Source organism: Halichoerus grypus, chromosome 11 (genome assembly GCF_964656455.1).
Source record: "Halichoerus grypus chromosome 11, mHalGry1.hap1.1, whole genome shotgun sequence".
Lineage (NCBI taxonomy): Eukaryota > Metazoa > Chordata > Mammalia > Carnivora > Phocidae > Halichoerus > Halichoerus grypus.
In genome coordinates this window covers 6,104,815-6,131,747 of record NC_135722.1, presented here as the reverse complement: position 1 = coordinate 6,131,747, position 26,933 = coordinate 6,104,815, and the positions used below count along the sequence as shown (strand labels likewise).

The following is a 26,933-nucleotide window of genomic DNA, read 5'->3' as shown; positions in this document are numbered from 1 at the left end:
TATAAAACTTATGTGTGCTTTTATATAGGTGAAATAAATGACAGCAGTGATGCAAGGGAGAGGAGACAGGAATTAGAATTACTTTGTTATTATAAGGTTATTATAAGGTATCATGCTATCCATGGGGCAATATAGTGTTATATGAAAGTGGACTTGGATTAGTTATAAAGGCATATTGTAAAATCTAGGGCAACACTAAAAAGTAAAAAAGTATAACTGATAAGCTAAGAAAAGAGAGGAAATGGACTCATGTAAAAGGCTCAGTTAAAACTACAAAAGGCAGAAAAAGAATGGAAGACAAAAATAGGAACAAAGAACAAGGACAACAAATAGAAAACAGTAACAAATATGGTAGATACTAATCCAACCATATCAGTGATCACTGTGAATGACAGTGGTCTAAATGTACCAGTTAAAAGACAGAGATTGGGGTGCCTGGGTGGCTCAGTCGTTAAGCGTCTGCCTTCGGCTCGGGTCGTGATCCCAGGGTCCTGGGATCAAGCCCCACATCGGGCTCTCTGCTCAGTGGGAAGCCTGCTTCTCCCTCTCCCACTCCCCCCTGGTTGTGTTCCCTCTCTCGCTGTGTCTCTCTCTGCCAAATAAATAAATAAAATATTTTAAAAATAAAAAATAAAAGACAGATTGTCAGAATGGATCAAAAAACAAGACAAATATATCTTGTCTACAAGAAGCCCACTTAAATATAAATGGATAGAGAAAGATATACCATGCCAACACTAATCAAAAGAAAGTGGGAGTAGGTATATTAATTTTGCAAACTTCAGAGCCTGGAGAGTTATCAGGGATAAAGAGGGCATTACATAATGATAAAAGGGTCAGTTCTCCAAGAAGACAACAGTCTTTAATGTGTATGTCTAACAGAGTATCAAAATATTCGGGACAAAAACTGATGCAACTATAAGGAGAAATAGATGAATCCACTACTATAGTTGAAGATTTTAACACCCTTCTATCAGACAAATCTAGCAGGCAGAAAATCAGTAAGGACATAGTTGAACTCAACAACACCATCAGTCAGCTGGATATCAAGACATCTATAGTCTACTTCATCCAACAACAGCAGAATATGTATTCTCGAGCTTATGTGGACGATCCACTGAGATAGACCACATTCAGATCTATAAAACACACCTTAACAAATTTAAAAGAATGGAAGTAATACAATGTCTGCTCTCAGATCAAAATGGAATTAAATTAGATACCAGTAACAGAAAGATAACTGGAAAATCCTCAAATACTTGGAGATTAAACAACACACTTCTAGGGGTGCCTGGGTGGCTCAGATGTTAAGTGTCTGCCTTTGGCTCAGGTCATGATCCCAGGGTCTTGGGATCGAGCCCCACATCGGGCTCCCTACTCAGCAGGAAGCCTGCTTCTCCTTCTCCCACTCCCCCTGCTTGTGTTCCCTCTCTCGCTGTGTCTCTCTCTGTCAAATAAATAAATAAAATCTTAAAAAAAAAAAATAAACAACACACTTCTAAATAATCCGTGGGTCAAAGAAGAAATCTCAAGAGAAATTTAAAAATATTTTGAACTAAGGGGCGCCTGAGTGGCTCAGTCAGTGAAGTGGCTGACTTTTTTTGTTTTTTTTTTTTTAAGATTTTATTTATTTATTTATTTGACAGAGAGAGAGAGTGAGCACAAGTAGGGGGAGCAGCAGAGGGAGAGGGAGAAGCAGGCTCTCCGCCGAGCAGGGAGCCTGATGTGGGGCTCGATCCCAGGCACCCCCAGCGGCTGACTCGATCTCAACTCAGGTCTTGATCTTAGGGTTGTGAGTTCAAGCCCCGCATTGATGGCCCAGTGTGGAGACTACTTAAAAATATATGTATTTTTTTACAGGCACCTGAGTGGCGCAATCAGTTAAGCATCCAACTCTTGGTTTTGGCTCAGGTCGGGATCTCAGGGTTGTGAGATTGAGCCCCGTGTTGGGCTCTGGGCTCGGCACAGAATCTGCTTAAAACTCCCTCTCCCTCTCCCTCTGCCTCCTCCACCCCCATGCATATATATATATGTATATATTGAACTAAAATGAAAACAAATTATCAAAATTTGTGGGATGCAGCAAAAGCAATGCTTAGAGGAAAATTTATAGCATTGAAGCATATATTAGAAAAGAAGAAAGATCTAAAATCAATCGTCTGTTTCCACCTTAGGAAAAAAAAAAAGAAGAAGAGCAAATTAAATCCAAAGTAGCAGAAGAAAAGAAATAAAAAGAATTAGAGCAGAAATCAATAAAATTGAAAACAGGAAATCAGTAGGGAAAATTAATGAAACCAAAAGCTGGTTCTTTGAAAAGATCAGCAAAATTGATGTCTTAGTCTTTTGGGGCTGCTATAACAAAATACCACTGAGGGGCTTATAAACAGAAATTTATTTCTCATATGATAGTCCAAGTTCAGGGTGCCAGCTCGGTCAAGTTTTGGTGAAAGCCCTCTTCCGATTTGCACACTGCTGACTTCACTGTGTCCTATCATGGTGGAATGGATGAACTAGCTCTTTGGTGTCTCTTGTAAGGGCACTAATTCCAATGATGAGGGCTCTTGCCCTCATGACCTAACCACCTCCCAAGGGCCCCACCTTCTAATACTATCACTTTGGGGGTTAGAGTTCAATGTATGAATTGGGATGGGGGACACAAACATTCAGACCACAACGATTCATAAGCCTCTGACCAGTCTAAGGGAATAAGAGAAAAATCATAAACTATTAATATCAGAAATGAAAGATGAAACATCACTATAAATCCCATGGGCCTTAAGGAAATTGAATCGATAATTAATAATCTTCCCAAACAGAAAACACCAGGCTCACATGGGTTCACTGGTGAATTACACCAAAACATTTAAGGACAACATTATACAGTTCTCTATAATCTCTTTCAAAAAGAGAGGAACAGAGGGAATCCTTCCTAATTAATTCTGTGAGGCCAACATTATCCTAATACCAAAACCAAACTAAGGCATTACAAGAAAAGAAAACTACAGACCATTATTTCTCATTTACATAGATGCAAAAATCCTCAGCAAAACATTAGCAAATCAAATCCAACAATGTATAAAAAACCAATGACCAAGTAGGATTTATCCTGGGTGTGCAAATCTGGTTCAACATTTGGAAATAAATAATTCGTCACATCAACAAGCTAAAGAAGAAAACCACATGATCATATCAATAGATGCAGAAAAAGCATTTGATAAAATTCAGCACCCATTCATGATAAAACTAAGTAAATTAGGAATAGAGGGGAGCTTCCTCAACTTGATAAAGATAAAGCCTATCCACAAAAGCCCTACAGCTAACATCATATTTAATGGTGAAAAGCTCAAAGCTTTCCCACTAAGATCAGGAACAAGGCATGGAAGTCCCCTCACCACTGTTTTTCAGCATTGTACCAGAAGTCCTAGCTAATGCAGTAAGGCAAGAACAGGAAATAAAACGTATGCAGATTAAGAAGGGAGACATAAAACTGTCTTTGTTCGCAGAAAATACGATTGACCATCTATGTACAAAATCCAAAAGAACTGACCAAAAAATTCCTGGGACTCATAAGCGATTATAGCAAGGTTGCAGGGTACAAAGTTAATATGAAAAAGTCAGGGGATGCCTGGGTGGCTCAGCCAGTTAAGTGTCTGCCTTCAGCTCAGGTCATGATCCCAGGGTCCTAGGATTGAGTCCCACATTGGGCTCCTTGCTCAGCAGGGAGCCTGCTTCTCCTTCTGCCTGCCTCTCTCCCTGCTTGTGCTCTCTCACCCCCTTTGACAAATAAAGAAAAATTTTAAATATATATATATATATACAAAAGTCAGTTGCTTTTAATATACCGGAAAGGAACCATAAGAATTTGAAATTAAGGGGCACCTGGGTGGCTCAGTCATTAAGCATCTGCCTTTGGCTCAGGTCATGATCCCAGGGTCCTGGGATCGAGCCCCGCATCGGGCTCCCTGCTCCGTGGGAAGCCTGCTTCTCCCTCTCCCACTCCCCCTGCTTGTGTTCCCTCTCTCGCTGTGTCTCTCTCTGTCAAATAAATAGATAAAATCTTAAAAAAAAATTATAAAAAAAAAGAATTTGAAATTAAAACCATAATACCATTTCTAAATAGCACACAAGAAAGTGAAATATATAGTATAAAAATACAACAAAACATGTACAAAACTTAAATGAGGAAAACTACAAAGCTGATGGAAGATACCAAAGAACTAAATAAATAGTCCATGTTCATGAATAGGAAGATTCTGTATTGTCAGGATGTCAGTTCTTGGGGCGCCTGGGTGGCTCAGTTGGTTAAGCGTCTGCCTTAGGCTCAGGTCATGATCCCAGGGTCCTGGGATCAAGCCCCATGTTGGGCTCCCTGCTCAGTGGGGAATCTGCTTCTCCCTCTTCCCCTCACTCTGCTTGTGCTCTCACTCTCTCCAATAAATAAATAAAATCTTAAATAAAAAAAAAAGATGTCAGTTCTTCCCACCTTTATCTATAGATTCAATGCAATGTGATTAAAAATCCCAGCAAGTTATTTTATTTTCAACACAATATTGGGGAAAGAGTGAAGAAGAAGAACCAAGTTGGAGGATCAGCACCACTCAACTTTAAGACTTACTCTAAAGCTACAGTAATCAAGATAGTGTGGTGTTGGCAAAAGGGCAGACAAATAGATCAATGCAATAGAATAAAGAGCCCAGAAATAGACCCCCATAAATACAGTCAACTGATCTTTGACAAAGGAGCAAAGCAACACAATGGAGTAAAAATAGTCTTTTCAGCAAATGGTTCTGGAACAACTGGACATCCACATGCAAAAAAAAGAAAAGAAAGAAAGAGAATCTAGACCAGACATGGACCTTACATCTTTCACAAAAGTTAATTCAAAGTGGATCACAGAATTAAATGTTAAATACAAAACTGTAAAACTCCCAGAAGATAACATAGAAAATCTAGATGACCTTGGGTATGGAGATGACTTTTTATGGTACAACACCAAGTATGATCCGTAAAGAAATAGTTGATAAGCTGGGCTTCAATATAATTAAAAAGTTCTGCTTTGTGAAAGACATTGTCAAGAGAATAAAAAATCAAGCCACAGACTGGGAAAAAATATTTGCAAAAGATAATATTTGATAAAGGACTCCTAGCCAGAATATATAAAGAACTCTTAAAACTCAACAGTAAGAAAACAAGCAACCCAATTAAATGGGCCAAAGACTGTAACGGATACTTTCCCCAAGAAGAAATGCAGATGGCAAGTAAGCGTGTGAAGAGATGTTCCACGTCCTATGTCATTAGGGAATTGCAAATAAGTAAAATAATGAGATAACCACTACACAGCCATTAGCTTTGCCGAAATCCAAAACATGACAACACCAAATGGTGTTGCCGATGTGCAGAAACAGGAACTCTTGTTCATTGCTGCTGGGAATGCAAACTCATACGGCCACTGTGGAAGGTAGTTCGGCAGTTTCTTGCAAAAGAAGTCTGCTCTTACTATATGATCCAGCAATCATGCTTCTTGCTATTTACTGAGGTGAAATTCGAAAGGAGGTAAAAACTTATGTCCACACAAAAGCCTGCACATGGGTGTTTGTAGCAGCTTTATTCACAACTGCCAACAGTGAGAGCAACCAAGATGTCCTTCACTAGCTGAGTTGACAAATTGTGATCCACCCAGACAATGGAATATTATTCAGTGCTAGAAAGAAATGAGCTATCAAGCCATGAAAAGACAGGGGGAAGTCAAATGCATATTACTAAGTGAAAGAAGCCAATCTGAAAAGCCTACATACGTTTGATTCCATCTATATGATATTCTGGAAAAGACAAAACCATGGAGATCGTAAAAAAGATCAGTGGTTGCCGGGCATTGAGGGGAGGGATATATAGGGCGGTGAAACTACTCTATAGTATAATGTATCGTATGTAGGAGTGGATATATGCCATCCATTTGTCCAAACCCATAGAGTGTACACCAAGAGTGAACCCTAATGTAGACTGTGGTCTTGGGTGATGATGTGTCCAGGTAGGTTCATCAGTTGTCACAAATGTGCCACTCCAGTGGAAGACGTTGATAATACGGAGGGCTGTTCGTGTCGGGGGGCAGCAGGTACATGGGGAATCTGTATACTTTCTTCCCAGTTTTGCTGTGGATCTGAAATGCTCTAAAAAATAAAGTCTACTTTAAAAAAGAGAGCATTACTGCCTCACATAATTGAAAAGTCCAGGGCTAGCGCAGGCTTCAGTCACGGCTGGATTCAGGGGATCAGGGATACCATTTTGATGCAATCTTCATCTCTCAGCCCTACTTTCTTTCTTCACTCCAACAGGGGAGCTCCAGGGGCTCCAGGCTCCATGATCCCTAGTATAAAAACAGAGGCTCTTTGCCACTAGGAAATGCCTGGGTAGGGCTCTTACTGTCTGTCTAGCTTGAGCCTGGGACTACCCCCGGAGTCAGGGAAGGGAGATCCTCCCTTCCCAAGAGGAAGATTGAGGTCTTGTTGCCAGAGGAAGGGAGACTAAGTTTTCGGCCTGCAAAAGCTATAGAGCAGATGATCAAGGCCCCTCCAGCTCTAACATTGGATGCTTCCAGTTCCAGCTGCCTGGCTGGTTGGGGGCAGAAGACAGGCTTTCTGCAGAAGGAGGCAGAGGCAGTGTTTCAGCAGGGCTTCAGAGCTCATACGGAATGGCCGCGGGAGGCTGAGAGGGTGCTGGGCATAGCGGGAACAAAGGTGGGTGTGTTTGGGGGCTGCTGAGAAGACTGGTTTGGCTGGACACTGGGTGTGTGAAGACTGGTCTGTGAAAGTATGTTGGGGCCAGACTGGGGCCTGCCGGGATCTGGGTCCTGCCCCCAGATTTCCCAGCCTTGCCTATACTGGTTCCTCTGGGTGTCATCATCTCAGGAGGGAACCTCCCTGGGGTGGGGTCCGGTTGTGGGGGGGCTGTGTTTCCGGGTCTCTGATGCCCACCTCCCCCCAGGCGTTCCTGGTCTATGCTGCAGGTGTCTACTCCAACATGGGCAACTACAAGTCCTTTGGCGACACCAAGTTTGTTCCCAACCTGCCCAAGGTGAGTTGAGGGACGGCTGGGGAAGGTGAGGAATTTGGGGCCGGCGGGATGGGAGTGGGGGCCTAAGTGGAACCTTGACCCTGTCACTGCCATGCCTGTCACATATAAAGGGAAAGCAGTGTCTCTTCCTGACTATGCTGACCTGAGGGCGTACAAGGGGAGGATGTATGAACTTAAGTGCTTGCGAAAATGGAGCCTGGTCATCTCATCACTGGGGATGGTGGAGAGGCCCGGGCACGGTGAGTCCCTCACTGGCACTGTGAGCTTGGGCCCATCTCGGGCAGAGGCCACTCTTACACCTGGGCTCTCAGCACTCGCACACACAAGTTGCCTGGCCGTCTTGTTGAAATGCAGCTTCCGACTGAACGGGTCTGCTGTGGGGCCTGAGGCTCAACATTTCTCAAGCAATACCGATGCTGCTAGTCCATCAGCCGCACTTTGAGCCAGGTCTTAGACTGCAGGAGAAGAGCTGGGGGGTGGGTGTGGAAGGTCCAGAAGACAGGCTTGGCGGTGTGGCCGAGCCAATGGCCTCTTCCCCTGCAGGAGAAGCTGGAACGTGTGATCCTGGGGAGTAAGGCGGCTCAGCAGCACCCGGAAGAAGTCCGGAGCCTCTGGCAGACCTGCAGGGAGCTCATGTTCTCTCTGGAGCCAAGGCTTCGACACCTCGGGCTGGGGAAGGAGGTGAGGCCCCCCAACCGTACAGGAGAGTGGAGGGCATCCTTTGGAGTCACCTGGCATGGAGGGAAGGATACTGCATAAGGAGGCAGTGGGCTTCAGTTTTGTCATTTGTAAACTAGGAAGCAAGTTGGATGGAATGCTTTCTGAAGCCCTTCTGGTTCTGACAGCCTGGGGTGGTGTGTGCAGAAGGGAAGAAGAGAAGAGCTGAGAGCTCAAGGGAGCTGAGGAGGGGAAGATGGGAAAGGAGCAAGCCTTCGGGGTGGGCCAGCTGGCAAAAGGCTGGAGCAGAGCTGCAGGAAGGCTGGAGATGGGCCTCTGTGTGTGATTTGTGTTACGGTTTTCTCCCCTGGAAAGAGATGAGAGGGAGCAGGGTGGAGGCTGCCGGGAGGAAGTGCGGGAAGCCAGGGGCTGGGGGCAATGTGTCCCGACCTCGGCAGTTCCTCCTCCCATCTGTCCCTTTCCCCGACAGGGAATCACCACCTACTTCTCTGGGGATTGCACCATGGAAGATGCCAAACTGGCCCAAGACTTTCTGGACTCACAGGTTTGAGGGTTGGGGAACTTGGGACAGTGGGTTGACAGGGCCCCCTCGCCATCGGCACCCACTCCCAGGTTTCAGCTTGGGTCCGGAGACACGGCATCCTGGGCGTTTGAAGTAGAAAAGACTTGGGAATCCTTGTCTAAGAGTTGGCCTGGCTCCAGCGAGGAAGACGTTCCCACACGTGCCAGTGATGGAGCTGCCCCTGCCCGCCCCAGGCCGAAGGCCTTCGTGACAGCCTGAGGGCAGGACAGCGGAGACATCAGAGCTGCTCCGATTAGGTCCTGGAGTCCTTCATGGGGTTTACCTCCCAGCAACAGTTTCCACGTGCTCTGCCTCGCGTAGCCCGCCTCGCGTAGCCCTGGGTCAGCTGACACAGTGGGGTCAGCGCTTAGTAAACTTAGTGCTCAGCGTATAGAGCAGAGCGTCTCGGGGAGCCCGGCCTGGCCTGCCCACCTGCTCTCTCCCCATCGCTGCGGACTCAGGCACGATCCCCCGGACGCCCTAGCCTGCTTTGCCTCTGTACCTTTCTCCCTGGTGTGAACCCGTTTCCCTCCTCCCACCTTGCGGCCCCCTCTGGACTTACTCTTCTTCCCCAAACCCCTGCCCTGGTCTTTTCCAGAACCTCAGTGCCTACAACACGCGACTCTTCAAGGGCGTCAGCCAGGATGGGAAGCCCTGCTACGAGGTGCGGCTGGCTTCTGTGCTCGGCATGGGTGAGCTGCTTCACACACCCCTTTACTCCCTCCTCAGCACTCCTGGCCCGGGGAGGGGGAGGGGGCCGGACTGAGGACAGGGGTTACCGGGCCCCCCAGGGAGTGACGGACCTAATAGTTCCGGCACACGTTGACTGCAGACCTACTAGGCGCCGTGCTCCCTGCTGTGCTCTGCGTCCGGTGGTACCTAGGAGGGGGACACGAGCCCCGGGGCTGGCTGCGACAGTAAAGATACAGGGGGAGACATGAGGACAGGGAGAGGGTTCCAGGCCACTTGGTGGATGTTACTGCCGCAAGCCTCTGACGGTCCCCGTCCTTCAGGCAGTGGCACAAAGGGTAACAATCCGTGTGAACAATGGGAACAGAGGCTGGGCCACCTGCCCCGTAACAGGCTAGAAGAGAAATCCAAACTGCGCATCAGTGAAGGCTTAGTGGAAGAGGTGACGCTATGGGTCTTGGAGGTTCGGGAGAATAGAAAGGGGGAGATGGTGAACGTACTGGAGTCCGCTTTCTAAATATGTCTCAGAGTACCCTCGGGGTAAAGCCCAAATCCATCTCCGAGGGCTCTATCACTCAGAACTCTTCACAAGTGAAGACTCTATCGTACATTTGCCTAAACCAGAAGGGAACTTAACAGGCTTGGGTAATTAAGAATCCCAGAGTAGGATGGCTTCAAGCACAGCTGGACCCAGCTGCTCGGACGGTATTCCGAGAGATTTCTCTCTGTGTCTGGGCTCCGCTCTCTCACTTCATCCATGGCGTGTTCCTCCCACACAGGGCCTGATAGACACCAGCCTGGCCACTCCAGCAGAAAGAGGGCCCTTTTCTCCCAGAAGTTTCTTCAATAAGGTCTGGGAGTGGCTCTAGTTTCTCTATTTTGGGTCCCGTATTTATCTGTGAACCAATCCCTGTGGTCAAGGGACAGATAGATCTCTGATTGTCTGGACCCTGATCCCAAGCCTGCCTCAGAGCCAGGTGATGATGAGGTCAGCCCCTCCCATGCACCTGAATTGGAGGTGGGGGGAGGAGGATTCTCAGAGGAAAATTGGGGTCCAGACCCCTATGAGGACCTTTGCAGCCTGGCCCTCCCTTTTCCACTTGCCAGCCCCCAGCCCCATATCCCTGCCCGCCTCCCACTTAGACTCTGTGCCCCAGCCGTACTTGGTAGTTTACTGAAAACCCCGTGCTGTCACATTTGCTGTCCAGAACTTTGCACGGTCTGAATTGCTTCTCGGCCTTTTGGCTAAGATCAAGTGCAGAACTTTGCACGGTCTGTCCCCTTTCCCACCTCGAAGTCCTCCCTCTCGTCTACACATTCACGTGATGAACACCTGCTCATCACCTTCCCCAGCACCCTGCCCTGTCCTTCCATGACTTTCTCTTTTCCCATCAGCACACCCAGTAATTGCCCAGGCTTTTTTGTTGTTGCTGTTGACTGCGGGCTCCTCAAGAGGAGGAATTGTGTGTTTCACTGACCACTGTCTCCCCAGTGGCTAGCACTTGGTAGAAACTCATCTTTGGTGTGGGAATAGATGAAGATGGCACCCTCTGATGGAGGGAACGGTGTGAGTCCCAGAGCATGGTGGAGGGAAAGTTTAGGGATTGGCACATCGTTGGATTTGACCGAGGAGAGTGAGGCTCTGGAGCCAGGCTGCCTGAGTGCTCCTGGTGTATCTCTCGCTATGTACGGATGACCCCCAAATTTAGGGTTATAAACCCACCTCTTCACGCTCACAGACTCTGCGGGTCAGGAATTGGGATGGGGCACAATCGGAACAGCTTGTGCCAGGTGACAATGTCCGAGGCCGCAGCTGGGGAGACTCGGAGGCTGGGGTGCCATTCCAGGGGCTGGAATCACCTGCAGACACACTCCCACGGCCGGCCGAAGATGCTGGCTGTCACCTGGGACCTCCGCAGGGGCTATGGGCCAGAACGCCTCACGTGGCTTCTTCACGTTGCCCATGTTGGCTGGCCTCCACCAGTGAGCATCCCAAGAGAGCCACCTTGGGTGGCTTGGTGGACACCCCAAGAGAGCCATCTTGGGTGGACAAAAGCTGTGTCACCTTTTATGACCTGGCCTCGGCAGTCCTGTGGCATCACTTCTGCTAGAGTCACAAGTCTGCCCAGCGTCAGGAGGAGGGCCAAGAGCCCCCACTTCCTGATGGGGGATGTCACCTTGGGAGGTGCGAGACACTGTGCTTATCTTTTTTCTTTTACAACATAACCTAGAAATATATCCTACTGCTCAGCGGCAACAAGCAAAACACAACAAATCACCCCAAATGTAGTGGCATAAAACAACATAAAGTTATTCTGTTACTGCTCTGGGGGTCCAAAGTCTGAAACAAGACTCCAGTTCCTTCTGGAGTCTCCAGGGGGCGATCTGTTTCCTCGCCTCTCTCAGCTTCAACTTCTAGAGGCTGCCTGCTTTCCTTGGCTCATGTCCCCCCCCCCCCCCCCAGCATCTTCTCTCACCCTACCTCCTACTTCCTGTTCACCCTCTCATCTCCTTATAAGGCTCCTTACATTTCGGTGATGGCTGTCTCTCTAAATACAGTTTGCCACCCTAGGTCTGAATCTTGCTCTGCCACTTGCTGCCCGTGTGACCTTTGGAAACTTACTTTACTTCTCCATGCCTTAGTTTCCCCATCTGTAAAATGGAGATAACTCCCCCCAGAGTTGATGTCAGGCTTAAATGAGTTAACTATATACATATTTTTTGAAAATGAAAGTTTATACTAATTTCTGTAGGCAGTGGGGAGTCATTGAAGATCTTAGAGTAAGAGTGTCACAGTGAGAAGCTTGCTGGGATGTCTTACGCTAGCCTTTTCCCTGAACGATCCTTCTTCCCTCAGAGCCTGCTCTGCATTCTGAAATGACTTCCAAGCTGAAGAGCTACGAATTCCAGGGGAGCCATTTCCAGGTGACTCGGGGGGACTATGCCCCTATCCTCCAGAAGGTGGTGGAGCACCTGGAGAAGGCCAAGGTAGGGCTGGCTGGGGGCTGAGGGGTGCAAGCTCCAGATCCCTCTGGGCAGCAAAGACAGGCACCGAGACAGGTGGGTGGCCTGAGGCTGACCGACCCCTGCTCACCCCCAGGCGTATGCAGCCAACAGCCAGCAGGAACAGATGCTGGCTCAGTACATAGAAAGTTTCACCCAGGGCTCTATCGAGGCCCACAAGAGGGGCTCCCGCTTCTGGATACAGGACAAAGGCCCCATCGTGGAGAGGTGAGGCACCAGCCTTCACCCTGGCTGCCCCCCTCCTGCCTGCCCCTCTTCCATCTCTGCCCTTTACTCCCCCAGTTACATCGGGTTCATCGAGAGCTACCGAGACCCCTTTGGTTCCCGTGGAGAGTTTGAAGGTAACTTCTGGGAGGAGGGGGGTCAGCTTGCAAACGCTTACCCTGGTGTCCCCTGAAGGTTCTCCCCTCCCCCCTTGTCCATAATAATACAAATAATCAGAACCAGTGTTGATGATTTACCAGGCACTGGGCACTTAGCTATAGGAGCTTGTTTGGACACTGTCCTGTGACAATTACTATCCTCACTTTATGGAAGTGGTTATCGAGGCAGAGCTGGCGAGTGGCTGAGCCTGGCACCTTGGTTCTGAGCCACTTTGCTGCCTCTGCTGTCTCATCCGGGCACAGGCTACGGCTGTTCCAAGCCCAGCTTTGCCACTCACCGGCTGTGTGACCTCCCCAGCTGGGTAAACCCCGTATCTGAGCATCGGTCACTCCCTTCTGGGTGTCGTGGGAAGTGAGGTATTATATGCAGGCTGCTGAGCACAGCGCCAGGCACATAAAAGGTCCTGGGTGAATGGGAGCATAATTAACATCATGCCTGTGAACTTGACTTGGCTGCTGTCATCCCAGGGCAGGTGCGAGGCCGCCTTGGCCCCCCACGCCTATAGCCATACCCCCACCAGGCCCACCTGTTCGAGGCAGGGCATCCAGCCCGAGGATTTAGACTTCTATGCCAAGCCTTATCCTCCCCAGCCCCTGGGGATAGAGTCTGGAAAATCCAACTGCGAGAAGCCGGAGAAATTAGCTTGGGAGGAGAGAGGAAAGCCCCAACAGCTGGTGGGGGGCTTAGATCTGAGCCCAAAGATGCAGGCCCAGGGCACAGGTGGTACAGGGACCAGAGGGGAGGACAGGTGTGCACACCTACAGCTTCCCTGCCTGGGTCCTGATTCTCCAGGCCTTTCCGAGGGCCAAGACCCCAGAACATCCTAAGCAGCCTTGATCTCAGAGGCTCCCCTCTTTACCTAACTCATTGTAGTTATTAGAAAAGTAGTCCAGGGGCACCTGGCTGGCTCAGTCAGTAGAGCATGTGACTCTTGATCTCGAGGTTGTGAGTTCGAGCCCCACATTGGGTATAGAGGTTGCTTAAAAATAAAATCTTAAAAAAAAAAAAAAAGGAAAAGTAGTCCATGTTCACGGTCACAGATTTTGGAAAACATACTAAAGAAATCATCCGTGATTGCTCCCACCTCAAGGTTAAAATTGGGAGTGTACATTGTGGGGTTTTTTTGTTTTTATTTATTTATTTTAAGATTTATCTATTTATTTATTTTAGAGATAGAGTGCAAGCAGAGGGAGGGGCAGAGGGAGAGAGAGAATCCACAAGCAGGCTCCCAGGCTGAGCAGGGAGCCCGATGCGGGGCTCGAGCCCAAGACCCTGAAATCATGACCTGACCTGAAACCAAGAGTTGGCCACACAACCGACTGAGCCACCCAGGCGCCCCTGTTTTTTGTTTTTATGTAGAGCTATAAATGCTTAAAAATATGTGTGTGTGTGTTAAAAAATCCATGTTTGTTTTAAGTAATTGGAACAATACAGAAATATGTAGGATAGAACGTGAAATTGGTCCCCTGTGACACTCCCCTCCAGAGGTCACCACAGTTCACACAGTTGAGTACAGGTCTTTCCAGAGCTTTGTTTAAGCACACGCACAAAACTTTTAATTTATCCAGGTTGGTTAGATTATGCTCTATGGATTGTTCTGCCACTTGCTTTCTTCACTAAATATTTTAGATATATAAAAAAATATATTTTAGATATCTTTTCATATCAGTATGTATAGACCTACCATGTTCTTTTTATTTTTACTTCTTTATTTTTTTAAATAGGCTCCACGCCCAATATGGAGCTTGAACTCATGACCTTGAGATCAAGGGTCACGTGCTCTACCGACTGAGCCAGCCAGACTCCCCCATGTTCTTTTTGGTTTTTATTTTTTTATTTTTCTTTTTTAAAGATTTTATTTATTTGTTTGAGAGAGAAAGAGAGCAAGAGAGCACAGAGGGAGAGGGAGAAGCAGACTCCCCTCTGAGCAAGGAGCCTGACGTAGGGCTCGATCCCAAGACCCTGAGATCATGACCTGAGCCAAAGGCAGATGTTTAACCGACTGAGCCACCCAGGCGCCCCCCCCATGTTCTTTTTAATAGCTGCGTAATATTATAATTTCCCATGACATCTGCTATTGTTACATGACTAACAGTTGCATGGTATGCCATCGTATGGCTGCCCCCTAATTTATTTAACCAATCCCGGAGGTTGCGTTTTCTTCTTTGCTGTTTTAATCATCCTGTCTTCCTGACCTGGTATGCCAATTCCACCCGACCCAGTGGCTCCAGACAGGGAGGCTTTGCCAGGTCTAACCCTTGGCCAAGTTAATCCGTTCTTTGCAGGAGCCTGACCACGCAGTAGTCTAGGCCAGGCCTTTCCAGGGCATAGCTCGTGCAGGGTTCACAGGAATTACACCAAGAAGGGTTCAGTTCTAAGCAGTAAGGGGTCTTGCCTGCAGGACTCTTCAGTACCTCTAATATGCAAATGTACATTAAGAATCTCTAAGAAGTTAGCCTTCGGCTCAGGTCATGATCCTGGAGTCCAGGGATCGAGTCCCACATCGGGCTCCCTGCTCAGCGGGGGGTCCGCTTCTCCCTCTGACCCTCTTCCTTCTCATGCTCTCTGTCTCTCATTCTCTCTCTCTCTCAAATAATAAAATCTTTAAAAAAAAAAAAAGAATCTCTAAGAAGTTAGAGATAGAGCAAATAGTATTATCCAAACTTATTTGACCAGGAAGCTCTTTCTTTATGAAGGCTCTCATAGAAACTACATGTTACGGAGTGCAACTTTGGAAACAGAAACAGAAGCTAGGATCTCCAACCGCATTAAACCTAAAAGGATCAGTCCCAGGCCTCCTGCATAGTATACTGCCTCAGTCATCACCTCATAAGCCAGACGCTCTAGCCTTGCAGGACAGTTCAGTTGCCCCCAAAAGAACATGTTTTTTGCTCTTGCAGTCCCTTCCACTGGGAATCTGATCTTTACCCACCACCCTCTATGTGCTCCCTGCCATCTCCTTTAAGATCCATCTCAGATGTTACCCAGTGAAGCCGCCTCTATATCCCACCCACCCCAGTGACCTCCACAAAGACGAGACCAGGCCTGGGTCCCTCTTCTCCCCACTGGCCCGCAAAGGGTACTGCACACAGCAGACATGTGGTACCTGCATGATGGCCAGAGGGGTCACGGAGTTGAGTGGGGTACGGGACCCCTCCCAAACCCTGCCAGCCCACAGCCCACCTCTCTCCCTACAGGCTTTGTGGCCATGGTGAACAAGGCCATGAGTGCCAAGTTTGAGTGCCTGGTGGCAAGTGCAGAACAGCTGCTGAAGGAACTGCCCTGGCCCCCGACCTTCGAGAAGGACAAGTTCCTCACCCCCGACTTCACCTCCCTGGATGTTCTCACCTTCTCTGGCTCTGGCATCCCTGCTGGCATCAACATCCCCAACTGTGAGCTTCCTCAAGCTGCAACAGTGTCCCCTGAGTCGCCCCTCCCCCTGCACACAGTTGCCCTGGCCCCATGCCCCGCTCCGTTCTCCATCCCAGCCTGGTCCTCTTGTCTAGACTCCTTATCTGTGGCCCTTGATGTTTGCCCCTTCTCCCTGGTTCCCTCCCTACCTTCTCCAGATGACGACCTGAGGCAGACGGATGGCTTCAAGAATGTGTCACTGGGGAACGTCCTGGCTGTGGCCTACGCCACGCAGCGGGAGAAGCTGACCTTCCTGGAGGAGGAGGACAAGGTGGGCACCAGCCGCCCGAGGGTTTGGGGCGGGCCTGGCCTGACGGCTGACACAAGAAGGCGGAGGGCCCAGCGCAGGGAGAGGAAAGAGCACGGCTACCAGCCCGGTGGCCCTGAGACTTGGCCTGTTTGCTCACATGTCAAACTGTGGAGGCAGTCCCTTCCTGCAGGTTGTTGTAAGGATGGGATGGGCCGCGCGGGGGCCCCCGTGGAGCCCGGCAGGAAGGAGGCTACAGGCCCTCGGTTTGGCAGCAGGGGCATCAGCAGGCCGTGTGGCTGTGGTGGGGCTGCAGGCGGCATGGGCCTCTGCTTGTCTCGGCAGGACCTGTACATCCGCTGGAAGGGGCCCTCCTTTGATGTGCAGGTGGGACTGCACGAGCTGCTGGGCCACGGCAGCGGCAAGCTCTTCGTGCAGGTGAGAACGCGCCCGCAGCTCGCCTCCCCCACGATCAACCCCACCAGGGTGACGCTGCTTCCGTCTTTGTCCTCACGGGCTTTGGCTTAGGTGGGGAAAATGGCCCCTAAAGGAGGGAAGTTCCTATCTCACCCTCCCCCGAGATGTCCCAGGAGCCCCAACGGTGCAGGGCCCTCAGGACAGTCCAGCTGAGGTCTCCTTCACAGGAGGAGTGGCTTGGCTCAGGCCAAGGAAGCCTGCCCTGGAGGTGGGACTCCGACAGCCCAGGGACAGGGAGGCTGTGAGGCGCAGTCTCTGCAGGCTCCCAGTCCTGAGGCTGCAGCATGGTCTGTCTTTGGACTGCCATTCCCTAGAACCTGTACCTTTCCAGGTATTAACAGGGAGTGAGTCACTTCTTGCGAGAGCAGCCCCTTCCTGCCAGCCAGTCAGAGTGGCTGGAGCCCCTGGGACACCCACTCAGGGGATACAAAGAAGACAGACAGCCTTTCTGGCAGGCTGAGGAGAGCCCATGATGGACCCCTAGCATGGAGCTGCACAGACGAGATGACCAGCGGGGAGCGGGGCGTTGGGGGGGGGGTAGGGCCAGGGCATCAGAGAGAGCAGGGTTCTGGTTTGGGTCTGCTCCCTGTGAGGTGGGGCACGTCACTGAATCAGGAGGGGCTGGAGGTCAGGACGATTCAGAGAGCAGCTAATGGGGCAGCAGCCTGGCAAACTGTCCTTGTCCAAGCTTTGAAGTCACAGGGAAATGGGGACAAATGTGGCCACTCTGTGTCCTTGCACAAGTCAGTTCTCCTTACTGAGCCTCAGTTGGCCCATCTGTGAAACAGGGACCCTGACTCCTACCATATCGGCCATCATGAGGAATAAAAGCAAAGCCCTAGGGCTTGCCTGACACAGTAGGCCCTCTGGAAACGGGTTTACTGTAAAGAGATAGTGTGCGTGGAGGTTATGTGCTCTGATTCCACGTTGGGGCTCATAGTCTCTGGACTTCATTTTCCTCCTCTGTGAAGTGAGGTAATAGAACCTTCCTGGGGGGACGTGGTTGTGAGGAATAAATGGATGGAGCATGAAAGACACTTGGCACGTGGAGTGGATCGCAAGGCTGATGCTTACTGGAGGTAGAGAATCACGGGCTGTGGCCTCTGCCAGCATGGGGAGAGGGCCTGGGAAGCGCGTAGGGGAGCAGCATCCCAGCTTTCTAGCCCATCCACTGGCACATATCTGGGGTCCAGAGATCCTGGGTCTGGGTTTTCACGTGCTGGGGGCTCTGAGAGGGCAGCCGGGGTCAGAGGACTCTGGTTTGGAGGCGGCAGCACGAGGATGGCGCTCAAATCCCTGGGCTGAAGCACTGGGCTGGGGCAGAGGCACCTTTCCCTCACTTGCCCTATGTCCTGACCCTTCTGCAGGATGAGAAAGGAGCATTTAACTTTGACCAGGAGACAGTGATCAACCCAGAGACGGGGGAGCAGGTGAGGGCGGCCTCGGCGGAGCCCCCAGGTGCTGGGGGGCTGGGCATGCTGGGGTGGCAGCTACTCCTAAGCCTACTTCCCGGGCTTCCCCTCCCAGATTCAGAGCTGGTACCGGAGCGGGGAGACCTGGGACAGCAAGTTCAGCACCATCGCCTCTAGCTACGAAGAATGCCGGGCTGAAAGTGTGGGCCTCTACCTCTGCCTCAACCCCCAAGTTCTGGAGTACGGGCAACAGGCATGGGGGGTGGGCCTCCCTGTGGACAGAGGGCGTCCTGGCGGGGGTCAGGACCCAGGCAGCCTCTGACTGCCCCTGCCACCTCCCTGTCCCTCCCCCAGGATCTTTGGCTTCGAGGGGGCTGATGCAGAAGATGTGATCTATGTGAACTGGCTCAACATGGTTCGGGCTGGGCTGCTTGCTCTGGAGTTTTACACCCCTGAGGCCTCCAGCTGGAGACAGGTGGGAGCCAGCAGAGAGCCGGCAGGGGGAGGCCTGCAGGGGGGGCCAAGGTCAGGATTCTAGGTGTAAGGATGGGACAACCTTATCTACCTAAGAGGCACCTGAAGTGGGTTTAATCCCAGACTCCACTGCTTATGGGGGTAAGTCACACTGTTGTGAGCCTCAGTGTCCCTGTCTGTGCAATGGGAATAATAATCTCCCTGCCCACCTCTGAGGGCGAAATCAGATGAGGTGATTTTATATGACTGCTAATAGCTGACTTGCGTCAGACTTAACTCTGCAACACACAGTTCTAAGCACTTTATCTGAATTAACTCTTTGTTCCCCACGTCAACCTCAGGAGGTAGGTGCTATTATTACTCTCATTTTAGAGATGAGGAAATTGAGGCACAAAGACATTAAGTAACTTGCTGTTAAGTAGCAGAGCCAGGATTCAAATCCAAGCAGTCTATCTCCAGAGCTGTTAGGCTAGGCTGCTCAGTTATGATATGTACTTTGGAAATAGGATAAACAACAGGAATGTTCTTAAAAGTCATACAAGTCTGTTTCGAGGAGGCAGTCTTATGTCATCAGAAGAATACACGTTTTAGAGTCAGGAAACTTAGGTCTGAGTCCTTGATCTCCCTTAATAGCTGTGTGACCCTGAGCAAGTCACTTCACCTCTCTGGGCCTCTGTTTTGTCATCTGTAAACTGGGGTTCATGATGCCCACTTGGTCCCACTGTTGAATGCAAACAAGATTGTAGAAGAGAAAGTGCTTGGTGACCTGGATTGTGGGGGACCCCTGGGGGTATCTGCTATCATCAGGGTGGGGTCTGGAGCAGCAAAGGGCATGGTGGTTGGCAAGGGGGGCACAGGGCTCTGGGACCTGCCTGGAAATGGCCTTCCTGTTTCCCAGGGCAGCCTGCCTTCCCTTAAGAGCAGAGAGGGGAGGATACATTTAAGGGGAGAGGAATAGGCAGAAAAAGACCCACAGGGGTGAGGGAGAATGAAGGGGTAAGAATAACTGACAATTAATGAGCACATACTGTGTATGAGGCTTTGGACCAAGCTTTTGATATGTCTTATCTCAGGGATGTAAATAATTCCTTTCTTCTTGGCTCCGGCAGGCCCACATGCAGGCCCGGTTTGTGATCCTGAGGGTCTTGCTGGAGGCTGGCGAGGGACTCGTTACTGTCACTCCCACCACAGGCGCTGATGGGCGCCCAGATGCCCGGGTCCGCCTTGACCGCAACAAGATCCGGCCTGTGGGCAAGCCCGCCCTGGAGCGGTTCCTGAGGAAACTTCAGGTAAGCGGAGCCCTCTTGCCTTCCAGCCTCACCCTGTCTCCTCCCCTCTAGTACTGCCTCGTAGCCTTCTGATCATCCTTTTGTTTGTTCGTTCGTTCATTCATTCATTCATTCATTCATCAGACAAGTGTGTATACTGAGTGTTACCATATGCCAGGCACTGAGCATAAGTTGTAAGCAGTTTCTTATGTTGTAGCGAACATGTAAACAATAAGCGAATGAGGCGAGAGCTGTAAAGACAATAAAACTTGGTGATACGATAGCAAGTGAAATTGGAGGGGAAAGGAATGCAGAGCCTCCTTAGCCTGGGTGGTCAGGGAAGGCTTCTTGGAGGAGATGACGTTTAAGCTGAAATTTGAGTGCCAGGCAGGAACCAGCTATGAGAAGGTCTGAGAGCAGAAGAAACAAAGCACAAAGTCTGGTTTGGGGACTGGACTGAGCTTTGTGGGTTGAGGGACAGAAGGAAGCCTGGAGCTTAGTAGGTGAAGGACAGTGGTCAGCATGGCCTTGGCTTCCCTCCCACGTAGGGATGCTTAGAGTCGGGACCGTTTGGGGTTCTGATGTCAGTATTAACCAGCCACGTAATTGGGGCAACATACTCTGCCTTGCTGGGCCCCACTTTTCTCATCTGTTAAATGGGATACATTGCCTACCTCACCTGGCAGACAGCAAATGACACGACATACTGAGCAAATAGAATGTTGTGAATCCAAGCCCGTGTGACATTAAGTGTGGTCCACGGACTAGCAGCATCAGCATCACCCAGAAGCAGCCTCCAAATGCAGATTCCTGGGCACCACCCCAGACCTGATTCAGAAATTGTGAGAGCAAGACCCAGGAATCTGCATGTTTACCTGCCTGCCAGGTGAGTCTGACATTCAGCAAAGTTTGAGAACCACTCAAGGCCCACTCTTCACTGCAGTACCTTCCAGTGGAACTGGGTCCTGCCAGCTTTTTCAATTGATAAAAGGCCCAGCCTTCAGTTCAGCAAATACCTCCATGATTATACTCCCACCTATTTCCAGAAAGGATTTAAGGCACTTTTTATTTTTTTTTAAAGATTTTATTTATTTATTCGACAGAGAGAGAGAGAGACAGTGAGAGAGGGAACACAAGCAGGGGGGAGTGGGAGAGGGAGAAGCAGGCTTCCCGCCGAGCAGAGAGCCCGATGTGGGGCTCGATCCCAGAACCCTGGGATCATGACCTGAGCCGAAGGCAGACGCTTAATGACTGAGCCACCCAGGTGCCCCTTTTTCTTTTTTTTCTTTTTTTAAAGATTTTATTTATTTATTCGACAGAGAGAGAGAGAGAGACAGCGAGAGAGGGAACACAAGCAGGGGGAGTGGGAGAGGGAGAAGCAGGCTTCCCGCGGAGCAGGGAGCCCGATGCGGGGCTCAATCCCAGGACCCTGGGACCATGACCTGAGCCGAAGGCAGACGCTTAACGACTGAGCCACCCAGGAGCCCCTCAGATAAATAAAATCTTAAAAAAAAAATCAGTAGTGGTGCCTGGGTGGCTCAGTCGTTAAGCGTCTGCCTTTGGCTTAGGTCATGGTCCCAGGGTCCATGCTTCTCCCTCTCCCACTCCCCCTGCTTGTGTTCCCTCTCTCCCTGTGTCTCTCTCTGTCAAACAAATAAATAAATAAAATCTTAAAAAAAAAAAAATCAGTAGGGGGCGCCTGGGGGGCTCAGTCGGTTAAGTGTCCGACTCTTGATTTCAGCTCAGGTCATAATCTCAGGGTCCTGGGATCGAGCCTCGCATTGGGCTCTGCACTCAGCATGGAGTCTGCTAGAGATTCTCTCCCTCTCCCTTTCGCTCTGCTCCTCGCCCTGTTCATGCACACTCTATCTCTCTCAAATAAATAAATAAAATCTTAAAAAAAAAATCAGTAGATGCAAAATACAATATGGGTCTTAGATCTGGAATAGAAAAAAGGTCATTAATGGGACAACTAGTGAAATCTAAAAATGCCTAGAGTTTAGTTGATAGTAATGTACCAATTTTGTACAGTGTTAACAGGAGAAACTGGACAAGGGGCATAGGCAAACTCTCTGTTCTATCTTTGCAACTTTTCTATCTATCTTGAATTATTCTAGTTTGTTAATGATAATAAGTCACTAGATGAAGGAATCAAATCTGCCAAATCCTAGTCCAGTATTGAACTGTGACTTAGTATTGAACAAGCACAGAATGTTCCATTCTAGGGAGTGAACCAGTTGGGTCTCTGTACGAGAGGAGTCATTCAGCAGGACAGTCACCTCAGCAGTAGCTTTTTTATAGAAGATACGGAATATGGAAGCATTGTTGGTGCGGCTGTTCGTCTTACCAGCCCCCTAGCAAAAGCCAAGAGCACAGCAACGAGACAGCAAGTAGCAAGTAGGGAAGATGAAGGCATTTCTACAAGGAGAGGCTTCTGCCAGCGTCACAAACATGGGCCATTTTGGCCCACCTTGTATTGTGAAAATTGGCAGGGTTGGGTGTAAATCTGTATTTCTGGCTTCTTGGAAGGACTGGCATTAATAGGCTCAAATCCCATGTAAACAACTGGCTGAAACTGAGCAGTAGCCACCACATTTGGGCATTTGGACATGGCATGACTCTCCAGTTTGCCAGCCTCCTCCCTATTATCTGTCCTGCCTCCCATTGGCATTGATGTTACCAGCTGTCTGGTTTAAGCTGGTGGGATCTAATGTGTCGGCTTGATGAATGTGTCTCCGCTACTTTCTGTGTGCTCAGTACTATTGGGAAGAGAGAAAGAAGAGATGTTCTCTTTAACTGTCCCTCTGGAGTTTCCCCCCCATCCCCTGGAGAATCCTTGTAACCCTGGGTCTTACCTGGAGGAAGCCATAGTAGGAGTCCTACTTTGCCACCTTCAAATCAGTACAAGTAAGGATCAGACCCACAAAATGTCAGATATTTGGAAAAGAACCAAATGGAACTCCCAGAAATAAACTGTAACACCGCTGAAACTAAAAATAGGCAGGATAAACAGGTTTGAGATCCAGCTAAAGATAAAAGAAAATATATGGTATGTAGCACAGAGACCAAGATAGAAAATTTAAGAGAAGTGAAGAGTCGTGGGGGACGGTGTGGAAAGGTCTAAGGTACGTAAACAAAGCTCCAAATGAAAGGAGAGTGAGAAGGTGGGAAAAGGCATATATTAAAGGAGATAATGGCTGAGAATTTCCTAGAGCTGATTAAAGGCCCAATTCATAAATTCATCAAGTTTAAGAATTCAGGAAAGAGAAGGAAATTAAGTAGAAAATAGAAGGAGGAGGGGTGCCTGGGTGGTTCAGTTGGTTAAGGGACTGCTCTTGATCTCAGCTCAGGTCTTGACCTTGGGGTTGTGAGTTCTAGCCCCGTGTTGGGCTCCACGCTGGGCAAGGAGCCTAACTTAAAAAAACAAAAAGAAAATAGAAGGAGGAAAATTACAAATATACTAGTTGACACACAGGAGCTGAAATAGAAGTATAGAGAAGACCAAAAAGCCCAAAGTTGGTTTTTGAAAAGATAATGAAACCGACAAACATCTGACAAGATTTGTCAAGAAAAAAAGAGTGAAGGCACAAGTAAGAGTAGAAACTTAAAGGGCACATAACTACAAATATAACAGTAACTTATGGCAATAAAATTCACAACTTTGGTGAACTGGACAACTCCTGAGAAAAATAAAACTTGTTAAAGTCCACTCATGAATAGATGACTTGACCAGTCTATAGCCATTATAGAAATTAAATCAGTGGGGGCGACTGGGTGGCTCAGTCGTTAAGTGTCTGCCTTCGGCTCAGGTCATGATCCCGGGGTCCTGGGATCGAGCCCCGCATCGGGCTCCCTGCTCAGCAGGAAGCCTGCTTCTCCCTCTCCCACTCCCCCTGCTTGTGTTCCCCTTCTCGCTGTGTCTCTCTCTGTCAAATAAATAAAATCTTTAAAAAATAAAAAAAAATTAAATCAATGATCTAAAGTCTTCATACAAAAAATACTAAGCCTACAGAGTTTTAAAGGTGAATCTTTCAGAATATTCAAGTAACAGACGGTATCAATTTTACATAAACTCTTCCAGGTAATAGAAGAAGAGAGAATATTCTCCACCTCATTTTATTATGCTAGTTTGACCTGGATACCAAAATCAAAAATAGTTCCAGAAAGGAAAATATAAATGCCAAAATTCTAAACAAAATCCTAGCAGACCAAATCCAGAACATACCAACGTGGGTTTATCCCAGAAATGCAAGGTTTATCTAACATTAGAAAATATATTTTTGAGGGGCACCTGGGTGGCTCAGTTGGTTAAGCGTCTGCCTTCGGCTCAGGTCATGATCCCAGAGTCCTGGGATCGAGCCCCACATCGGGCTCCTGGCTCAGCGAGGAGCCTGCTTCTCCCTCTCCCTCTGCCTCTCTCCCTGCTCATGCTCTCTCTGTCTCTGTATCTCTGTGTCTCAAATGAATAAATAAAATCTTTAAAAAAAAAAAAAAATATATATATATTTTTGAAAATAACCATATTAACAGATTAAAAGAGAAAAACCATGATCATCTCAATAGATTTTTAAAAAGCTCTTGAAAGTCATTTATATCCATTATGATAAAAACTTTTTTGAAAACTCAGAATTGAAAAGAATTTTTTTTTTAAAGATTTATTTATTTGAGGGGCCCCTGGGTGGCTCAGTTGGTTAAGTGCTGGACTCTTAGTTTTGGCTCAGGTCCTGATCTCATGGTCCTGAGGGTGAACCCCCGCATCACAATCCACACTAAGTTTGGAGTCTGCTTAAGATTCTCTCTCCCTCTCCCTCTGCCCTTCCTGCTTGTACTCACTCACACTCTCTCTAAAATAAAATAAATTGGACACCTGGGTGGCTCAGTCCGTTAAGTGGCTGCCTTCAGCTCAGGTCATGATCCCAGGGTCCTGGGATCGAGTCCCACATAGGGCTCCCTGCTCAGTGGGGAGTCTGCTTTTCCCTCTGCCCCTCTACCCATTTGTGCTTGCTCTCTCTCTCTCTCTCTCTCAAAAATAAATTAAAAATAAATAAAAATAAATAAACCTTTAAAAAAAAAGTAAAGATGGGGAAGGGGCAGCGGGAGAGGGAAAAGGAGAGAAGCAGAATCCCCGCTGAGTGGAGTGCGGAGTCTCGGGTCTCAATTCCATGACCCCGAGATCATGACCTGAGCGAAAACCAAGAATCAGACACTCAACTGACTGAGCCACCCAGGCACCCCAAAAAGAATTTTCTTAACTGATGAAGAATGTCTCAGAAATTGAAAGTACAGTAACTGTCATCTGTTCAAACACTAAAACATTCCCTTTAAAATCAGAAAAAAGACAAAAATGCTCCCTATTTCCACTTCTGATCGACAGTTTGCTGAAGGGCTTAGCTTTTGAGAGGAAACAAGATAAAAAATGTAAAGTTTAGGCATTAGGCAGAAATAAAACTCTTCATGTTGCAGATTATATGACTAGGCAAGTCAAAAGAATCTACAAACAAACCGATGAAATCAATAACAGTTTCACAAGGTTGAATAAAGTCCCAGGAGGGGGGCGCCTGGTTGGCTCAGTCGGTTAAGCATCTGCCTTTGGCTTAGGTCATGATCCCACGGTTCTGGGATCCTGTTGCCTGTCCAGAGGAGAGCCTGCTTCTCCCTCTCCCTCTGCCCCTACCCCACCCCCCGACTCATGTGATCTCTCTTGCTCATTCTGCTCTCTCAAAATAAATAAAGTCTTTTTTTTTTTTTAAGATTTTATTTATTTATTTGACAGAGAGAGAGGCAGCGAGAGAGGGAACACAAGCAAGGGGAGTGTGAGAGGGAGAAGCAGGCTTCCCGCGGAGCAGGGAGCCCGATGCGGGGCTTGATCCCAGGACCCTGGGATCATGACCTGAGCTGAAGGCAGACGCTTAACGACTGAGCCACCCAGGCGCCCCTAAAATAAATAAAGTCTTAAAAGAAAAAAGTCCTAAGAGGGTTTTCCATGGAACTTGACAAGCTGATTGTGAAATTTATTATTTATTTGTTTGTTTGTTTATTTATAGTTTAAGAGTGTGCAAGAGTAGGGGGGAGGTGCAGAGGGAGAGAGAGAATCCCAAGCAGACTCCCCACTGAGTGTGGAGCCCCGTGCAGGGCTGGATCTCACAACCCTGAGATTATGACTTGAGCCGATGTCGAGAGTTGGGACACTCAACTGACTGAGCCACGCAGGTGCACTGATTGTGAAATTTAGACGGAAGCCTAAAGGAGCACCAGTAAGAACCAAGACACTCCTGAGGCAAAACAAGCTGGGGACTCATTCCACCAGATACCAAAATTTATTCTAAGATAATTAAGTTCAGTGTAGCCCTGGGGCAGGAATAGACAAATTGACCAGTGGAACAGAGCCAAGAATCAGCATTGACTCTGGTATGTGACAGAAGGGACACTGCAGACCACTAGAGAGGGAGGGACCATTTAATAAGCCATGCTGAGACGAACTGGATTTCTACCTTCTACCATACACAAAGTCAGTCCCAGCATCAACAGCTTACATAGAAAAGGCAAAATTTTTAACAGAGAAGAATATCTTTTTTTTTTTTTTGAAGATTTTATTTATTTATTTGAGAGAGAGAGAATGAGAGATAGAGAGCACGAGAGGGAAGAGGGTCAGAGGGAGAAGCAGACTCCCTGCTGAGCAGGGAGCCCGATGCGGGACTCGATCCCGGGACTCCAGGATCATGACCTGAGCCGAAGGCAGTCGCCCAACCAACTGAGCCACCCAGGCGCCCGACAGAGAAGAATATCTTTATGACCTCAGAGTGAAGGAAAATTTCTCTAAGCACAAGAAGCACTAGCCATCAAGGAAAAGATCGGTTCCTTTAACTACATCAAAAATAGCTTTTTGGGGGGCCGCCTGGCTGGCTCAATCGGTGGAGCACGTGACTCATGATCTCGGGGTTGTTAAGTTCAAGCCCCACATTGGGTGTAGAGATTACTTAAAAAGAAAGTCTTTTAAAAATAAATAAATAAATAAAATTAAAAATACAAATAAAAATAGCTTTTATTCATCAAAAGTTACCATAAAGAATGTGAGAAGAGAAGTCTTAAGCTAAGATAGGGTATTTACCACATAATGTGTGAACAAAAGGTTAGTACTTAATATATAAAGAACTCAAAAAAAAAAAAAAAAAACAGGAAGAAAAGACAACCCTGCAGGAAAATAAGCAAAACTCATGAACCGAAGAGGAAAATGA

At 48.3% G+C, this 26,933-nt stretch overlaps 1 protein-coding gene across 4 annotated transcripts in view; it reads left to right on the top strand.

The window, feature by feature from the left end:
• The window catches only part of DPP3 (dipeptidyl peptidase 3), a 36,958-nt gene that overhangs the window by 4,735 nt on the left and 5,290 nt on the right, over nt 1–26,933 (top strand). For all 4 annotated transcript variants that reach the window (XM_036121509.2, XM_036121510.2, XM_036121512.2 and 1 more), the window contains exons 3-16: nt 6,982–7,071; nt 7,615–7,752; nt 8,219–8,293; nt 8,910–9,003; nt 11,859–11,989; nt 12,102–12,232; nt 12,308–12,366; nt 15,607–15,801; nt 15,979–16,091; nt 16,413–16,505; nt 17,912–17,974; nt 18,072–18,196; nt 18,311–18,431; nt 19,540–19,719. In XM_036121509.2, coding sequence (XP_035977402.2) covers nt 6,982–7,071; nt 7,615–7,752; nt 8,219–8,293; nt 8,910–9,003; nt 11,859–11,989; nt 12,102–12,232; nt 12,308–12,366; nt 15,607–15,801; nt 15,979–16,091; nt 16,413–16,505; nt 17,912–17,974; nt 18,072–18,196; nt 18,311–18,431; nt 19,540–19,719 — 1,608 coding nt within the window. The remainder of the gene's footprint in view (nt 1–6,981; nt 7,072–7,614; nt 7,753–8,218; nt 8,294–8,909; nt 9,004–11,858; nt 11,990–12,101; nt 12,233–12,307; nt 12,367–15,606; nt 15,802–15,978; nt 16,092–16,412; nt 16,506–17,911; nt 17,975–18,071; nt 18,197–18,310; nt 18,432–19,539; nt 19,720–26,933) is intronic.